The sequence below is a fragment of the Cajanus cajan genome, chromosome 1, assembly GCF_000230855.2.
Source record: "Cajanus cajan strain Asha chromosome 1, NIPB_CcT2T_4, whole genome shotgun sequence".
In the NCBI taxonomy this organism is placed as follows: Eukaryota; Viridiplantae; Streptophyta; class Magnoliopsida; order Fabales; family Fabaceae; genus Cajanus; species Cajanus cajan.
The window spans coordinates 31562750-31580190 of NC_138517.1; the positions used below are offsets into that span (position 1 = coordinate 31562750).

Sequence of the window (17441 nt, forward strand, 5' to 3'; positions counted from 1 at the left end):
TACATAAATGGGAATTGCTTGTCAGTACGATAAGGGACTCACATTGAAAAGGTCCAATTTCTTAAGTTTTTTTTTTTTAAAAGAGAAAATAGATGGATGCACACTAGACAACATAAAATAACTTGAGAGATTTGTGACTTTTGATAAATTTGGCAGCTCCTTTAACTTCTTGGATCCCTAAAGTTAACTACTTTTAAATTCACCATATTTTGTAATAGAATGAAACAAAGTACATATATCACATGCACTAAATTAGTGATGATGTTAATTTTTATTTATAATTATTGGTTATTTATATTAACAAAATCAACTATTTCTTAACTTTTAACTAGTTTAGTCCTTCTTTTGGTTTCAACAGAATTTTCCTAGATATACTATGTGTATTTATATAATTTTTCGTTCATATTTTTTTATAAGTATTTTTAGAGAAGATTATACAATGTAATAGAGAAACCATAGCTCCCACAATGGCTAAACAACAAACAAATCCAAGTAGTTTTCACTTAAAGCCTATTTTTTTTTAAAAAAATTTAGAAAGTTAAGAGATTATCAACTCGTCATAACTCAAACATTTATGAAATCACGAAGATCGACATATTCAATTGAGACAATATTACTCCAACTGATGTGTTAGGTAGTCAAAATAATTGTCTTCAACAACCCATATTTATAAGAGCTAGTTTTAAAAGTAATTTAATTTATGCAAAAAAATTGATTTCTTATGTAAATTATTTAGCTTTTATTTACCAAAAAAATATTTAGGTTTTAAAACATACATAAATTATTAATGTTTTATTGTTACTATTTTCATTATATGATTTATATGGATAATATGTAATATGTAATACATATATTAAAACCATATATTTTATTAAAAAAAAACATATTTTTAGGACTATATATTATTATAATTAAGTATATCCATAATGTTGATTATAGTAGTTTTAATTTATAATTGAAATATTTTGGCTATTACTTCCATGTTTTGATTAACATGTTTTGGTGCTCTATGTGAGTTAGACCAATAATAAGATGTGACCACCTATTCACCTCATGTCAGGTTAATTATAGAAGGTAATTTTTTAAATATTACTATCTTTCAGGTGTTTATGTGCAAATTGTAATATATAGATACATATATATATATATATATATATATATATATATAAATTAATATTATTATATAAGGATAAAAAAAATATACCTCAGGTTATTTACTTACAAGTTGGGTTATTATTTTTTCATGTTATATTATATTGGGTCATTTTTTTCACTGGTTGTCTTCTATCTGTCTCCTCTAATCAATCTTTCTTTTCTAACAAAGAAACCTAAACATGATCTTGTGGCCTTGAGCAGCAATGTGCATGCTTTTGCTAGAACTCTTTCATTATCTTTATCAATTCAAAAAGGGCAAAGGTTCACTACAATACATAAATTCACTCATAGTGAAAATCCTAATGGTGTGTTTGGATGAGGAATTTTACAAATTCAAGGAATTTGTAATTCTTGGTATTTGAATTACTTTGATTTCATTTCTATCATTCTAAAAATATTTTGTTTGTATAAGTCAATTCAAATTTCTCAAATGTTAAATTGTTAGGTTGGATATGATAATTTGATTCCATCATGATAAAATTGATTTTAAAAATATATTTTATATGTTAAGATTTTTAAATTAAATTTTATAAAAATAAATATTAGCTAATTTTTAAATATTTAATAATTTTAAAATTTAATATTAGATAGTATTTAATAATTCTAAATATATTTTTGAATATTCAATAATTAAAAATATGAAGAGATAAAAGATAAGTTAAAATATATAAGTGAAATAAGAAGAAAAAAATATGAGGAATTTCAAATTCTTACTTTTTTGGGAGAATTTGAAATTCTACTATTTCAAGAAATTTCACAAATACTTGAATTTCAAATTCCTTATAAATTCTTCATCCAAACAAGGTAATTCACTTCAAAGAATTTGAAATTCTTCAAATAAATGAATTATCTCATTTAAATTCCCCATCCAATCACACTATAAGAATATGCGAGTTTGTTCTTCATACTCTATGCCCCATTTTGATTCACCCATGGGAACCCTTTTGGCCACATTCGTAATGGTAACAGAAACCAAAGAATGTAACACTCTGAATTTTTCTACTAATACTACGAATAATTATTATTTATTTTTTTATTTATGAAGATTATTTTCTTATAATTATTTTGATTAATTACATGGGTTTGATTGAATTTTTAAAGGTTTTTAATAATAATCATTTATGAAAATTATTTTGTATAATATTATTAATTATGATATTTTGTTATAATTATTATTTGAAGAAAATCATATTTTAAATTGTATTGATATTTTATATTCATTTGATATATATATATATATATATATATATATATGTTATTTATTTATTAATTAGTAATTCTAGATTTTCATAGCCCCGGAACGGGCCGTTCAAACTCGAGAAGGCATGGGTAAAATTTTAACCCAGAACGAGTCGTTCCACTTTGGGAACGGGCCGTTCCGGATGTGGTTTTAAAGAACATGGTATTGACTCAGAACGGGCCGTTCAACCTTGGAACGGACCGTTCCGAAAACCCCAGAATAGGCCGTTCTGGTTTTGGAACGGGTCGTTCTGGGAGAGACTTTTGTACATGTTCTATGTGCCCAGAACAGGCCGTTCCGGATTCAGAACGGGCCGTTCTGGCCAAATCTTGATGCCTATAAATGCGTTCTGGCACTCCAGAAAAATGCATTTTTTTCACTTTTGACCTTTTTCTTCTACATTTTCTGGAGACCAAGGGGAACCCGGAGGAGGAGATCCTGCTTCAGTTTCAACCCCTGTTTATCGAGGTAAGGGGGAGTGAAAAACCTTGCTCTAGGTGTGAGATTGTATGCTGGGTAGTGGGATTGGCCCCCAATCCTGTGTTTGTTGTATTTTTTGTATGCTTATGTATGAGGAGTTTTTCCCAATTGTATCTGTTTTGCCTATTATTTTCTTATATGTAGTTAATTGTATGAATTGAGATTTTTATGGGTTCCTATGGGAAACCCTAAGGGAATGCATTGATAATTGTAAGAGGCAAATTTTAAATGTTTTCTGTTTTACCTTCTAAGTTTTTTGTTGTGTTTCTTGATATTTGCTGAGTGTAAATATGTGTCTAATCTTGAAAATAAACAAGTTTTGATATGAATTAGAGTGCTCTGTGAGTTCCTGTGGGAACCTTTTGAGAAACAGGCATATTTTTAATATTTTCTGTTTTACCTCCTGATTGTTCTATTGTATTTCTTGTTGTATGAGATGTATTAATATATGTTTACTTTTGCAAATAGATGAGTTCTGATATGAATAAAAGTTCTTTGTGAAAGTTGTGAATATGATGTGATAATGTGAATGTGATGATGAAATGTAATGAGGAGATGTGTTGAGACATGATAATGTGATATGGGAATGAGACATGAAAATGTGATATGAGAAAAGCATGGAGTCTTGATTGACATGCATCATATGCATAAATGTTTTTAAGGGTACGATATGAAATACACTATCAGAGAAGGCCCCCTAGTGTAAAAGCTTTGGGGATAGCTCGGTTTGAAATTCCTAGTCTCGCCCATTATGTACATGAGATGTATCTTGTGTGGCTTAGCTATCCCCAACGAGACTCTGGTAGTATGTCCTTCTAGTGAGAGTGCGCAGAGGGTGTGACCCGGCATGTACTCCTAGACTACTCTTCGTATATTGCTAGTGGCAATATGCCATGTGATGTTATACTAGCGCCACATGCATGATAATATGTAGTCTGTGTCCATACTTATGCATTTTTAATGTTATATGATAAAGTGATGGTTTATGTCTTGGATGAGTGTGATGTTATTATTAATTTATCTATGTTATACCTGTTTTGTTTGTGTTTGGCTATTCGGCGTATATTTCTACACTGTGAGCCAGAGTGAGATGTTTCTCACTCCCTTTTCTCGTGTTGTTTTACTTTGACTATTATACAGGTGATCATCAGCGTGAGGTTGAGAATGTTGGTGATGAAGCTTAGGCTTCTATGTTGGGTTTTGCTCTGATAGGACATGTGACATCGGGACATAGATAGGATTAGTTTAAGATGTTCTTATTAAATTATTCTGGAAAATTCAGTTTTATTTCTTTGTAATTTTACCGGCATGTTATTTGGATTAAGTTTATGAATGTGAACTCTTTACCCTTACGTGGTTGGAAATTTTATTTTTATTGATGAAAAATTTTATTTTATTTTATAATTACTGTATATGTATGTTGGGGTAGAGGGTGTCACAAAGAACCTCAAAGTCATGTATTTTCTCGATTCAAATGTAACAAATATGAAAGTCGAGAATTTATAAATAAGAAGAAAAAGTAAACTTGCGCGAATCAAGATGGAGTTCAAAATAGAGCATAGAACAAGAATAATGAATTCACTTGTTTTTAGGATTTTTACAATTAACGAAAATCTAAGAGAACATATGCATGGTAGTAAACCTTTATCCTTTTCAAATCGGTGAAGATAGTGAAGGAGTTCCAACACAAGCACGCTACTGTTACGGGTCGTTGGATCCTATTTTGATTTCATTGAAAAGGGTTTCTCTCTTAAAGGAGAAATGTTGAAGATGACTTGTGAAAAAAAAAAAAAAAGATCACCTTATAACCCATAAAAAAATCAAAACTTTATTTGTAAGTAAATAATTTAGGATTTTTTATTATTATTTTATAATAATAATAAGAATATAACTTAATACACACATAAATATATATATATATATATATATATATAATATTTATTTATTTAAATTTGCACATAATCTCCTAGGAGTTGAGAATAATATTTAAAAAATTATTCTCTATAATTGATATGTGATAAAGGTGGATAAGTGACCACATCTCCACCTCTTATTGGTCCAACTCATAGAAAACACTAAAACATGTCAATCAAAACATGCTCGGAAGTAATAGGCAAATATTTTTAGTTTTAATTGGTAAATGTTTAAAAACTTTATATAAATGTATTGTGTGATTTAATAGCATTATGATCTTTCCATATCATGAAAGCTTTCCTTCGGAAAGTTGGATTCATCCTCCCTTGATCAATTTTGTGAAAGGTATAAGCCAAAGAATTCCACAAATCAATATTCCTGGATTCTTTTTAAAAAAAAATTGCATATCTAACAAAGAAAGCAAATATCCCTGAGAGTAGATTCTTGAGAAAAACAAATCCCTACTAAACTTCTCATTAAATCAAATATTTCATCTTAAACCACATTAAAGAAATACTTAAGATGATATGAAGTACACAGAGCCCGATTCTATTTGTTTGATGAAAGTGATACACTGAGTCATGCAATTACATTTGTTGAATGAAACAATTATATGCAGAGGTGCTTATTGTGCTAACACCAAACTCTTTTAAAACCAGTTGCGTTTGCCCTATTGCTTTATAACAGTGTACTACTTGTGCCTCCAGTGTAACCTGAACCTTGAACATTGTTTGATTTTTGGCTTTGCTATTTAGGAACTCAGAACATCTTCGATTATACATCACACACACATGATCTGATTCAATTGTGGAATCCAAATAACTTATGCAGACTCTAAAACTTTCCTTTTTAACATCATCACCACCATTACTTGCACTGATATCAAATGCAAGCCCTTTAGTGGATCTCTGGTGTAGGACGAAGCAGAAAATGAAGCCCATTTGCGAGGAAGGTGGAGCAGAAGAGAGATCAATGATTATGTAATCTTTTGTCGTCTTATGCTCCAACCACTCTGGAACACTGCTTCCTGGATACCCATAAGCAGCTTGATAAGAACGGAGACTATCAATGTGTTTAAAGTACACAGAATCATCAGAATTATAATCATGATCATCAAAATCATCGTAATTTTCAACATGATCATGATTTAGTGTAGAAAGGTGTTGGTTTGCGAATTTCATCACATTGATTTGTGCATTCAACCCAATAGCCACTAGAGAATGTTTGTCCAAGTTCAAGCAGTTCCAAAATAAAGCAAGTGTCCTGTCTTCCTTTAACTGTTCAACAGCTGTTGTAGGAAACAATACAGTCTTCAATGTTTTGCAATCTGAGGCATCCAGAGTTTTAAGGAAATGAGGAAGCTTTGATAAACCCTGAAGTGACTCGCAATTGCTGACATCTAGAGTTTCAAGTGATGGGGGAAGCTCTGGTAGACTCTGAAGTGAACTACACCGGCTAGCATCTAGAGTTTTAAGAGACCATGGAAGCTCTAGTATTTTTTGAAGCTCTTTGCAAAATTTTATTTTTAGATGTACCAGTTGCGTAAGATTTCTAAAGGATGAAGGTATTCTCTTAATGTCACTTCCAGTTAGATCTAACAGTTGAAGCTTCTTTTGATGACCAAATGATGGTGGAAGAGCTTTGACTCGTGTATACCTCAAGTCCAGCTCTTTCATATTCTCTGCTATCAATGAGAATTTTGCAAGATTCCTACAAAAGTAAAGGTTTAGATAACTTAGGTTGCACAAATGAGAATTACTTATGAGTTTCGTAAGTAAGCGGCAGCCAGAAAGGTCAAATTTGTGAAGTTTTTGTAGAGAGAAAATTGATGGATGCACCGTAGACAACATAGAACAATAGTTGAGAAGCAGTACTTCAAGATTTGTAGCTTTCGATAAATCTGGGAGCTCCTTTAATAACTCAGAATAACTGAGGTCAAGTTGTTTTAAGTTCTCCAAATTCTGTAATAAAATGAAATGCAGATATCACACCAATTAAATTGGTTAGTTTTGTATTCCTTGAATTAATAGTTATAAAATTGAGACGTGTATTTACCTTTACTCCAGACCAAAGCTTTTGCATTCTGCTGAATGGCAATTTCAATATTTCAAGTTTTTCACTACAAAAAATCTCTGGCAAGGATTGTAGTGGGTAATCATACCAACAAAGAAATCTAAGTTCGGTCGCCAAAAATTGAATCTCATCTTCTACAAGAACATGTTGGCGATAAGAATTAGTAAAATGATGCCAAAAAATTTCCAGAAACTTTAGTTTACGCATCTTAAAAAATATGCGGGGGAGTGATTTTGCCTCTCTATATGTTGGAAAATGAATTCGCATGCTTCTAATGGTGTTAGGAACCTGCCATAAATGTAGAAGAAAAATTTTAAACATCATTAAAAACCACATTTCTGTCAAAACAAATTGAAACGTTAATCAAAAGATATAATATTTAGTTAGGCTTTAACCTTGTCAGTTTTCAATGCTTCATAGATATCATCGAGATCCCACAACCGGCTACGCCTTCCAGGGTCTTCAATAGACTCTTGACGAACAATTTCCCATGCCATTTCTTGTAAACTATCATGCATACATATAATATTATCCTCAGAAAAAGTTATGAGAGCTTTGTCTTTCAACCTTCCCAAACTAAAAGCCACTGAGTTACCACTTTCATCGTCATTCAACAAAGATTTTAGATCGTCCACATTTACGGTTTCTTTTGTTTTAAGAAAAAAGCATGCAAGATCCAGAAAAATTTGTTGCTCTTTGCGATCTAAACCATCGTAACTCAGTTTCATTACTTCATAAACTTCAATGGGAGGCATTTTTTTAAGCTTGTCTAGCAAACTTTCCCATTCTTCGTCAATTTTTCCACAAAGAAGACCAGCCAAAACTTTAACAACTAATGGAATACCTTGGGCATAATTGACCACCCTTTCTGATAGCTCATGGTACTCCCTTTGTTGATCTTGTTGGTTGAAGGCATTCAAATTAAAAAGTTCAAGTGCTTTATCTGATCCAAATTCTCTAAGATGGTATCTATTTTCAATTTTGTTAGCCTTAAGCACTTGTTCATCTCTAGTTGTTACAATTATGCTACTACCCAATCCAAAACTGTCAAGAGTTCCTAACAATTGTTTTATGTGATTTGAATCATTCACATCATCGAGAACAATAAGAACCTTCATACAACGAATTCTCCTAACAATATCTTCTGGCAATGAATTTGGTGTGTGAATTTTCACATCGTATCCTAATAGTCCAGAAAATAATTTTTCTTTCAAACAAATTATTCCTTGTTTGTTTGATTCTTCTCTTTCATGGGCCAAAAAATAACAACCTTCATATTCAGACTGTAATTTATTAAATACTTCTTCTGCAAGGGTTGTTTTTCCGATACCGCCCATACCCCAAATTCCAATAAGACAAGTGTTTTTCAACTCTTTTCTTATCCATGATTCTATAGTAGTAATTCTTTCGTCAATTCCAACAAGTCCTTTTGAATTAACAGGGGGTTTAACCAACCTCTTCAACACAAGATTGCAAATTTCTTTAACCAACTCAGCATCATTTCTATATGACACACGAACAAAGACAATATGTTAAATTCAATGGAGATTTTCCTTAAGGATGAGGATTTCTTAACAATCAAGTACTCTTAATTCTCATTTTTTATTTTTCTCCCAATCGAACTGTCTAAGTGAGTAATGCAGCTCTAACAGTTAAGTTGAAAGAAAATAAAAGATGAAGGTAAAGAATTATTTTTTTTAAGTTATTCTTAGAGTAACTTAATTTCCTTATGATACATTAATTTAAAAATATTTTTAAAAAATTAGAAATTGAATACATTTAAATGTATTACTTGTTTGTAATTTAAAAACTAAATTTGGTGAACCAACAAAGCATGGTTGGTGCCATCAGAATTCTAGCATAATGTCATTTGGCTAAAACTATATTATGCTATAGTAATAACTAATAAGCTCAAACTATATATATTCCGCTGAAACCAATTTAAAAAATAAAGGTTAAATCATTTTGCAATTTAACCAATAATACATAAACTATATAACAACCAGAAAATATTGAACATTCATGGAGAAGAAGGAGCTTACAGAAATTTTGATGACTCAATTCCAGATAAATCAGCAGACTTATTCAAAGCACACCTCCAGAGTTGTACCTTGGTATTATGCTTACTTTCATGCTTAGCAAATGCATTTTTGTAACTCCCTGATTGGTGTCTTACATCTGTAGGTTCTACATCGTAGAAAACAGGGATTACACTTCTTTCGTATTTCTCTTTGCATTCAAGTATTTTCACGAGTTCTTCTAAACACCAACGAGAAGAAGCATAATCTGGTGAGAATATGATCAATGAAATGGATGATCCTTCAATTGCTGCAACAAGTGATGGCCATATTTCTTGTCCCTTCTTAAGATTTTTATCATCTACAAAGGCGTTTATTTTCTTCCTTTGAAAAGTGTCACTCAAATGGCTTAGAAACCCGCGACGAATATCTTGACCCCTAAAACTAACAAAAACATCATACTCTACTTGAGGAGTGTTGTTTTCTGAAGACATGGGTTTTTCCTCTAGACCCTTCAGTTTTCGAAATAACCGACACAAACAAAAACAAAACACACAGAAATAAACAAGGAATTACAATATATTTAATTTCCAAATTAACTTGGACACAAAGTATACGGTGTTGGATATATAGGAACAAGTGCAAACTCGTTTGTCTCTGCAGAAGGTAACCGGAAAGAAAAATAAGGTTAGAATTAAAGTGGGAATATCATAGTTTATAAAACATAAACTTAGTTGATAATAGCTACAACAAGTTCAAATGAGGAAGGAGGAAGATGTTATATGAGTGACATACAATACTAGTTTCTGATGGATTAGCAAGCTTTTGAAATAAGCCTTGGCTCTTCTTTTCTTTGGACAAAAGTGAATAACTGACGGAGATCACAGGAAAACAGTCGTTGACCTTGAATATTAGGGTTCGAAGTAAACCTTTATCATGTATGTTTCGGAGTGTCACTCTAGTGATCTTGCAGGTTTATAAGCAATTTCATAGAAAGTACCACAAATATACAATAATGAAGGAAAAACAATTTCACAGGTTTATCAATTTTGTTCATCTTATCATTTGCTTTTAAGGATGGTTAGTATCCATAAATTTTGAATGAATGAAATATAAATTTTTATCCTTCTTAATTATCATGTAACATTTTTTTGTTTATTTTTTTTTTTGAATTATGTATTTAAATAGCTTTAACTATAATTTTTCAATTTTTAAAAAATAATTTAATGTCATATTTATTATAAGATTTGAGTAAATAAATATATTTAATAGATTTATTTTAATAAATGATATTTTTTGTAAAATAATATTTATATTCTCAGGAATATAATAATATAACCAAACATGAAAATATTTAATTCTCGAAAATTCTATATGAATATTTCCAAGAATCTTTATGAGTAACCAAACATATTTTAGTTATTCCCAAAATTCATGATTCCTAATATTTGTAATTCCCAGGGTTCATGATTCATGGGTATAAAAAAAACTTCTCTCTTACACCGAACACCCCCTTAGAATATAGGAAAAGCCTGGTAAACTTTCAAGTGCTCTACAGAAATTGACATATAGAGTTTTAAGAAACATAGGAAGCTCAAGTAGACTTTGAAATGAAATACAATGACTAACATATAAATTTATAAGGAAAAAGGGAAGCTTTGATAGACTTTGAAGTGAAACGAATTGTTGCAAGTATAGATTTTTAAGGAAGAGGGGAATAAGCTTTGACAGAGTTCAAAGTGAAATGCAAAAATTGGAAAGCAGAGTTTTATGGAATATGGGAAGCTATGGTATATCGTGAAGCTTCCAACATTTATTGTTTGCCTCAAGATGTAACATATGCATAACATTAATTGATAAAGGATGAAGGTATCCTCTTAATGGGAGTTTTGCTTTGATGTATCACTTCAAGCTTGCTTAGAGTTCCAAATGATGAGGCCAATGCTTTCACTTCCATAATTTCTAATCTCATTATTTTCAAATTCTTTGATATCAATGAAAATTCAATAAAGTTCTTGCAATAATCAAGGTTGACATAACTGAGGTTGTATAAATGGGAATCACTTGCAAGTATGGTAAGAGATACAATTCATAAGGTCTAATAATGTCTCGAGTTTGGCCAAAGAAAAAAAAATGGATGAATACTAGTTAACTTAGGACAATGACCTAGAAGAAAGACTTCAAGATTTGTGACTTTTGATAAATTTGGAAACTTCTGCAACATGTAGGAGCATGTGAGGTCAAGTTCTCTTAAATTCACCAAATTATGTGACAAAATGAAGATATACATGAACTGAATTAGTTAATATAATAATTTCTAAAGTAACAAAAAAATTATAATAGAAAATCAAGTATATTTACCCTTCACTCTTCTCCAAAGTTTTTCTAAGGTGTTGCCCTAAAAATTCAATATTACAAGATTTTAAATTGAAAAATCCTTTGGTAAGGATTTTAGAGTGTAATAGTCCAAACTAAGAAATCTTAGTTCAATTGCCAAAAGGCTAAGCACATTCTTAACAATGTGGTGCTTGGGTCACATGTTGGCCTACAGGGGCTAGTATAAATAATATCGATTTGATCGTCGGAAATAAGACTTTCTTAAGAAAAATTCATAAATCGTAGTCTTCTCATGTTATCAAATATGTAAGGGTTTAACTTTATTATTTTTATTATTTTGAATTTAATTTGCATGCTTCTAACAACTTCAACACTCTATGTGACACCCTCTACCCCGCATACCATAACACATAAATAAAAAAATTTGAATAACATAATCTTTCATTATTAAAATACCAAATATGTTCAAATAGAGAGCACCACATCCATAACTTAAACAAATAACATAATCAGCGAAAATTACAACGAAATAAGACTAAGGTTTTCAAAATAATTTAATAGAAATAACATCTTAATCTAATCTTATCTACGTCCTGATGTCACATGTCCTATCAGAGCAAAGCCCAACATAGAAGCCTATGAAATTAAATATTACTTTTGAAGAGTATTATTTTGATTAATATTTTCAGTCTTTTAAAGATAGTTATTTATTAATTTCTAGTTATTAATATATTTGTATTTTCATATTATTTAAATATAAATATAAGAAATTAAATATTACTTTTGAAGAGTATTATTTTGATTAATATTTTCAGTCTTTTAAAGATAGTTATTTACATGAATTCGTATGTTGAAATTATTATTCGATATTTCGATAGATTCAAGAAGACGGGGACAATATTTAAATAATAAACAAGTGAAAACACTAGCTATATATAAATAAAATACAATGCAAGATATCTTATATAAGTTTTAAGTGGTTAAATAAATTTTGAGTAAAATTGATGTAAAAGACATTATATATAACTAAATTTTGTAACTAATTCACTAAAACACGTTTGAAATACGAATTATTTTTATTTTTTGAAAATTTTAAATAAAAATATTTAGCTTCTTATAATTGGTAACTATTTTAAAGAAAATAGATTTTTAAGAATATAATTTTTTGAAAACCATTTTTATCTTCCTTTTCTACAAAAAAATTTCAGGGGTCGAAAATCAAATTTTTTCGAATTAGGAAAAATGTTTTATGTATATAAAAGACCACGATATCTATTTTTAAAATAAAAAATATCTTTCTCTCTCATTCTTTTTATTTCTCTTTCTTTTTCTTCCTCTTTTCCTCTGTCTGTCTTTCTTTCTTTCTTTCTTTCTTTCTCTCTCTCTCAGCCACCCTCTTTTTCTCTCTCTCCCAACCTCTCTTTCTCTCTTCCTCTCCTTATATTTCTCTTTCTCCCTCTATCTCTCACTCTCACTCCCCCCTTCCTCTCTCTCATATTTCATTATTTCTCTTTCTCTCTCACTCCCCCTCCCTTCCTCTCTTTCTCTCTCTCTCTCTCTCTCTCTCTCTCTCTCTCTCTCTCTCTCTCCTTCTATTTCTGTTTCCCTCTCTCTCACTCTTACTCCCCTCATTTCCTCTTCCCCTCTCCCTCTCCCCCTCTCTCTCCCTTCCATATATCTATTTATCTCTCTCTCTCTCCCTCTCTTTCTTGCATTTTATTATTTCTTGACCTTGCTAATTTTAAAAATATTATTAAAAAGTTTGTTTTGTTTCTATAGTTTAATGGTATTTTTTAACACCTTTTTATTTATTTAATTATTTATATTTGAATTAAATAATATATTTTGACCCTTCTTAATTATTATGTAGCAGTTTTTTTTGTTTATTTCTCTTGTTGAATTCTATATTTAAATAATTTTAAGAATAAGTTTTCAACTTTTTAAAATAGTTTAATGTCATACTTGTAATAAGATTTGAGTAAATAAATATATTTAATAAATTTATTTTAATAAAGGATATTTTTATATGAAAGTATTTATATACCCAATAATATAATATTATAACAAAACATAAAAATCTTTAATTCATGAAAATCCTGGATGAATATTCCCAAGAATCTTTTTAAGTAACAAAACATATTTTAGTTATTCCCAAGAATTGTGATTACCAAGATTTGTAATTTTCAAGAATCATGATTTTTGAGTATGACAATATTTATTTAGATAATCTTTTTAGGTTATTTTGGCGCATACTTAACTGTCATTTTGGTCTCTAATGACATGTCATACACTATTCATCAAGATATAGGTTGACACATGGCGCTATGTGGCTGCTAACATGACACAACATGATGGAGTAGCATGGACCAAGAGCCATGGCTAGGAGGATACATGAAGACTTGGCTAGTTTACAGCTCAATGGGCTTGGTGGGTTCAAGCTGCTTTTCACATGGACCATACACTGAGATCTTAATTATACACTATTTGTATGTATTGTATTAGTATAGGTTTCTTACATTTTGTTCTTGTATTTTGGACCACATAGATTAGAGTTTTTGGACCATAGGGTTATTGGACATGTTTTAGGACTTAATGGGTCTTGGGTATTTGGTATCCAATATTGAGTTTATTTTGCTTCTTTTATTATTTCCTAGTGTTTAGGATAGTTTGACCATTGTATTTAGGCCATTATATATAGTAGGATTTGAGAAGAAAAGCTTAATTAGGCAGAGTTAGCTAAATTGGATCACATTTAGGTGTAATTTAGGATGCATTTGGTGCACATGTGCTAACCTAAGGTTCCCAAGTAACCTCAAATTAACCCTAAATGCAACCTAAATGACATTGGAACCGCACATGGGCTAGCATGTGGCTGCCAAAGAATTTGAAATTCAAATTCCATTTGAATTTCAAAATTTTCGGCACCCAAATGTGTAGCAAGATGGGTGGTGCCAATGCTAGTTCTCACTGCCTATAAATTGAGCTTTCCTTTACTCTTTGTAGTCACTTTTAGATTAATATACAGAGCATTATGTAAAATTTGCAAATTCTCTCCATGTTGAAGTCCAATTAGGCGTGTAGAAACTAGGGTTCTTGAAAAGCTTCTAAGTTTAGTTCTTTGTGAGTGTAATATTCTAAATTTTTCATACCATATATATATATATATATATATATATATATATATATATATATTCTCAATTTTATTAGTATTATCGTATTCTTAAAATAATAATTTTAAATTTCTAATTGCAAGATTTTTTTTAAATAAATAGATATCATATATTAATTTTTAGTACAATGTTTTGATTACATTATGATTATTGTTATTGTTGTTGTTATTACAAAATGTAAATATTAAATTTTAAAATATTACATGTTTAATTTTGAATTTTTAGAATATATCATATAAGTAAAATAATTTAAATAAAGCTATTTTGAATTTCTAAAATATATATATATTGTAAGCAAGATAATATAAATACAATATAATTAGGAGTAAGATTTTGTATTATTATTATTATTATTAATGAGGTAATACATGACAATATACTATATGTAATCATTTCTTTGATTTTATGGATAAGGGACGATCTGAAGGTTTCAGAGATTTTTTTAGATTCTTGCTTATCATTTACCTACTACGCATTACGTGGTAATGAAACTAAGAAAAAGAAATGCAACTAAAACTGTTAATGCCTAACTATGTAATCATTACAGGATTTAGCTATAAATAAGACATGAATGTTGAGGGAACGGGGAGCAAGAGAAAGTGAGAGGACCCGAGAGTGAATTTGAGAGAGTGATTTTAAAGCTTGAGAAAGAAAACGAGAGAGTCTCGTTAAAATATGTGGATAGCTTGGTACAAAATAATTTTCAAATTTTTATTTCTTCAAATATTAAGATAAGGAGGAGGAGAACTTTATCTTTTTAAAATTTTATACGCTATTATGTTTATTTATTTATGTTATATTTTATGTGTATTTACTTAGTGAGATATCCTTTATTTATTTACTAAATCTATGATAATTTTTACTATAATATAGTTTTGTTAAAATATCTTAAACTCGTCTTGTTGTTATTTCTTCATGCATTTTTAAAGATAAATGTTATTCTATGGTCATAAGAAATAAAGTTTGAATTAATTTGTAGTTGGAGATTTAAACGAGTAAGGACTTAAGGAAAAATATCCTTATGTTGTTGATATTATTATGCTCATTTATCCTAACTAGCCACTACTAAAATAATTCAAATTTTATTATAACAATGAAAATCTAATATATATATATATATATATATATATATATATATATATATATATATATATATATGAATGTATGTATATATGTGTGTGTATATAATTATATATTTATGGTTGATTATAAATAGTTTTGTACTTTTATTTAATTAATTATATATTTATTTGATAATTTTTCTCACTCCTTATTTTTCTCTGTTTAAAATTAAATATATCACAAGATAGATGAATCTACCCGTTATTCCAGATCCCTTTACAGTTGTTATCTTTGCGGTTTTTCCTGGGGGTAATTGGAGTGTGGATGTTATCTCCAACTCAATCACATTCCAAGGCATAGGATTGTCTTCGTTTGTTTTCTTTTTCAACCAAGAAAATCTCATTTTTATAGATGGACCTAGTGACTTTCTTTTTACCACCTGCTAACCACGCTAACCCTATTGTAAACTTATTTCCTCCACCAATGTAAATACTATCGTAGAAGAAAAAAAAATATGGTAAGAAAATAGGTATGCGTTGTAAATATTATTAGAATAATATGTAATGTAAATATTGAAATAATAATGTAAGATATATGTAGTTTATAGTTACGTATGTTATTGCAAATATTTTAATGTAATTATAAGATAATTATGTGCATGTGAGTTCGAAAAATCTTTCTTTATTATCACGTATAATATTATTAATAACATACTTGTGTTTTCAATCTATATATATATATATATATGGAGCATATCAAGTGAGAGAGAATTTATTATGAAAGATGAGAGAGTTAAAATATAACCCTTAGATTAATTTCCTCTCACTTGATTAAATCCCAAATTTTCTCTCACTTGATTAATCTAAGGGTTATATTTAAACCCTCTCATCTCTCATAATAAATTCTCTCTCACTTGATATGCTCCCCTATATATATGTATAATGTTGGGATTAATATTTATACTATTAGACGTTGTAGTGAGCAATCCTTTATTCACTTGGCTTAGGTGCTTTTAGTTCCATTTTTTCTCACATCTAGCCTTTGTTCTTGATCCATTCAAGTCCAGAGATTCACTCAAGGAAGATCCAAGGAGCTTGGAGCAAGTCAATTAGAGAATTAGTCCACCTTTCTTTAGAATTTGCCATCATAATGTCCCAATTACAAGTTAACTTGCGATGTTAGCATTTGAGTGAGAGTAGGGACTAGAATGAGTAATGGAAAAAAAATGAGGATTAATTTTTCATTTTTTGTGTTAGAGACTTCTATAATAAGGCTCCACAAAGTTGAAAACCAAAGTGGTAGTTTGCTCTTAATTTTTTTTTTTTTGAAGATTCTTGAGATTTATATACAATATAATTAATAAATATGTGTATTATTAAATAATGACAAAGAGGAGGGATTCGTTTATTTTAGGAGAAAGTCTACTTAAACTTACTTTGTTCAATAACTCATATTCTATATCAAATTTTAACGATCCTGATGGAGGACCATCCTTGGTACTTAATGTGAGACCCATCACATGGTTCATGGCTAGGAGAATGGAGAGATACCATGTATGGATCCATCTCCTAGGCCCAATTTGAGTAGTATAGAATTTTATTGCTTTATTCCAATTTTACCCTTTGTACTTTTGGGGTATCTTAGTCATAGGATTTATTGTTTTTGTATTTCCCATTTTACCCTTGTATTATGGGGTGCTCTAGATGATTAGGGTTTTAATTTTGGGCTAGGGTTTTAAATTAGGAGGTGACGCATGTTTTTGGTGTTCTTGGACCTATTTTTGGTGTTAGAAAGGCTTAGGCCCAAGTGGAGGGCAAAGGTTGCATGGTCTTATCATGCACCTAGATATAGCCAATCTAAACCCAAAGATTCCATCCTTGGCCACCAAGTTGCATCTAGGGTTAATTTGCATTTTATTTGGAGTGCATTTGCCTTCTCCAAATGCAACCCTAGATGCCTCCCACTCCTATAAATACCCAATGCACCACACCT

At 29.9% G+C, this 17441-nt stretch overlaps 1 protein-coding gene across 2 annotated transcripts; it reads right to left on the minus strand.

Annotated features, from left to right (window-relative positions):
• Nucleotides 1–4795: 4795 nt before the first annotated feature.
• On the minus strand, nucleotides 4796–10170 carry LOC109792249 (disease resistance protein RPV1). 2 transcript variants are annotated; one of them, XM_083059170.1, is made up of 6 exons: nucleotides 9676–10170; nucleotides 8905–9537; nucleotides 7258–8365; nucleotides 6845–7150; nucleotides 6664–6750; nucleotides 6235–6499 (listed from the first exon to the last, which is right to left on the minus strand). In XM_083059170.1, exons 2-6 carry the CDS (start codon nucleotides 9372–9374, stop codon nucleotides 6368–6370), a joined length of 2103 nt encoding a protein of 700 aa, XP_082915296.1. In that variant the 5' UTR covers nucleotides 9375–9537; nucleotides 9676–10170; the 3' UTR covers nucleotides 6235–6367. The 2 variants fall into 2 exon arrangements, with proteins under 2 accessions (XP_082915293.1, XP_082915296.1); XM_083059167.1 differs by having other exon boundaries at nucleotides 4796–6750.
• Between the last annotated feature and the right edge of the window lie 7271 nt (nucleotides 10171–17441).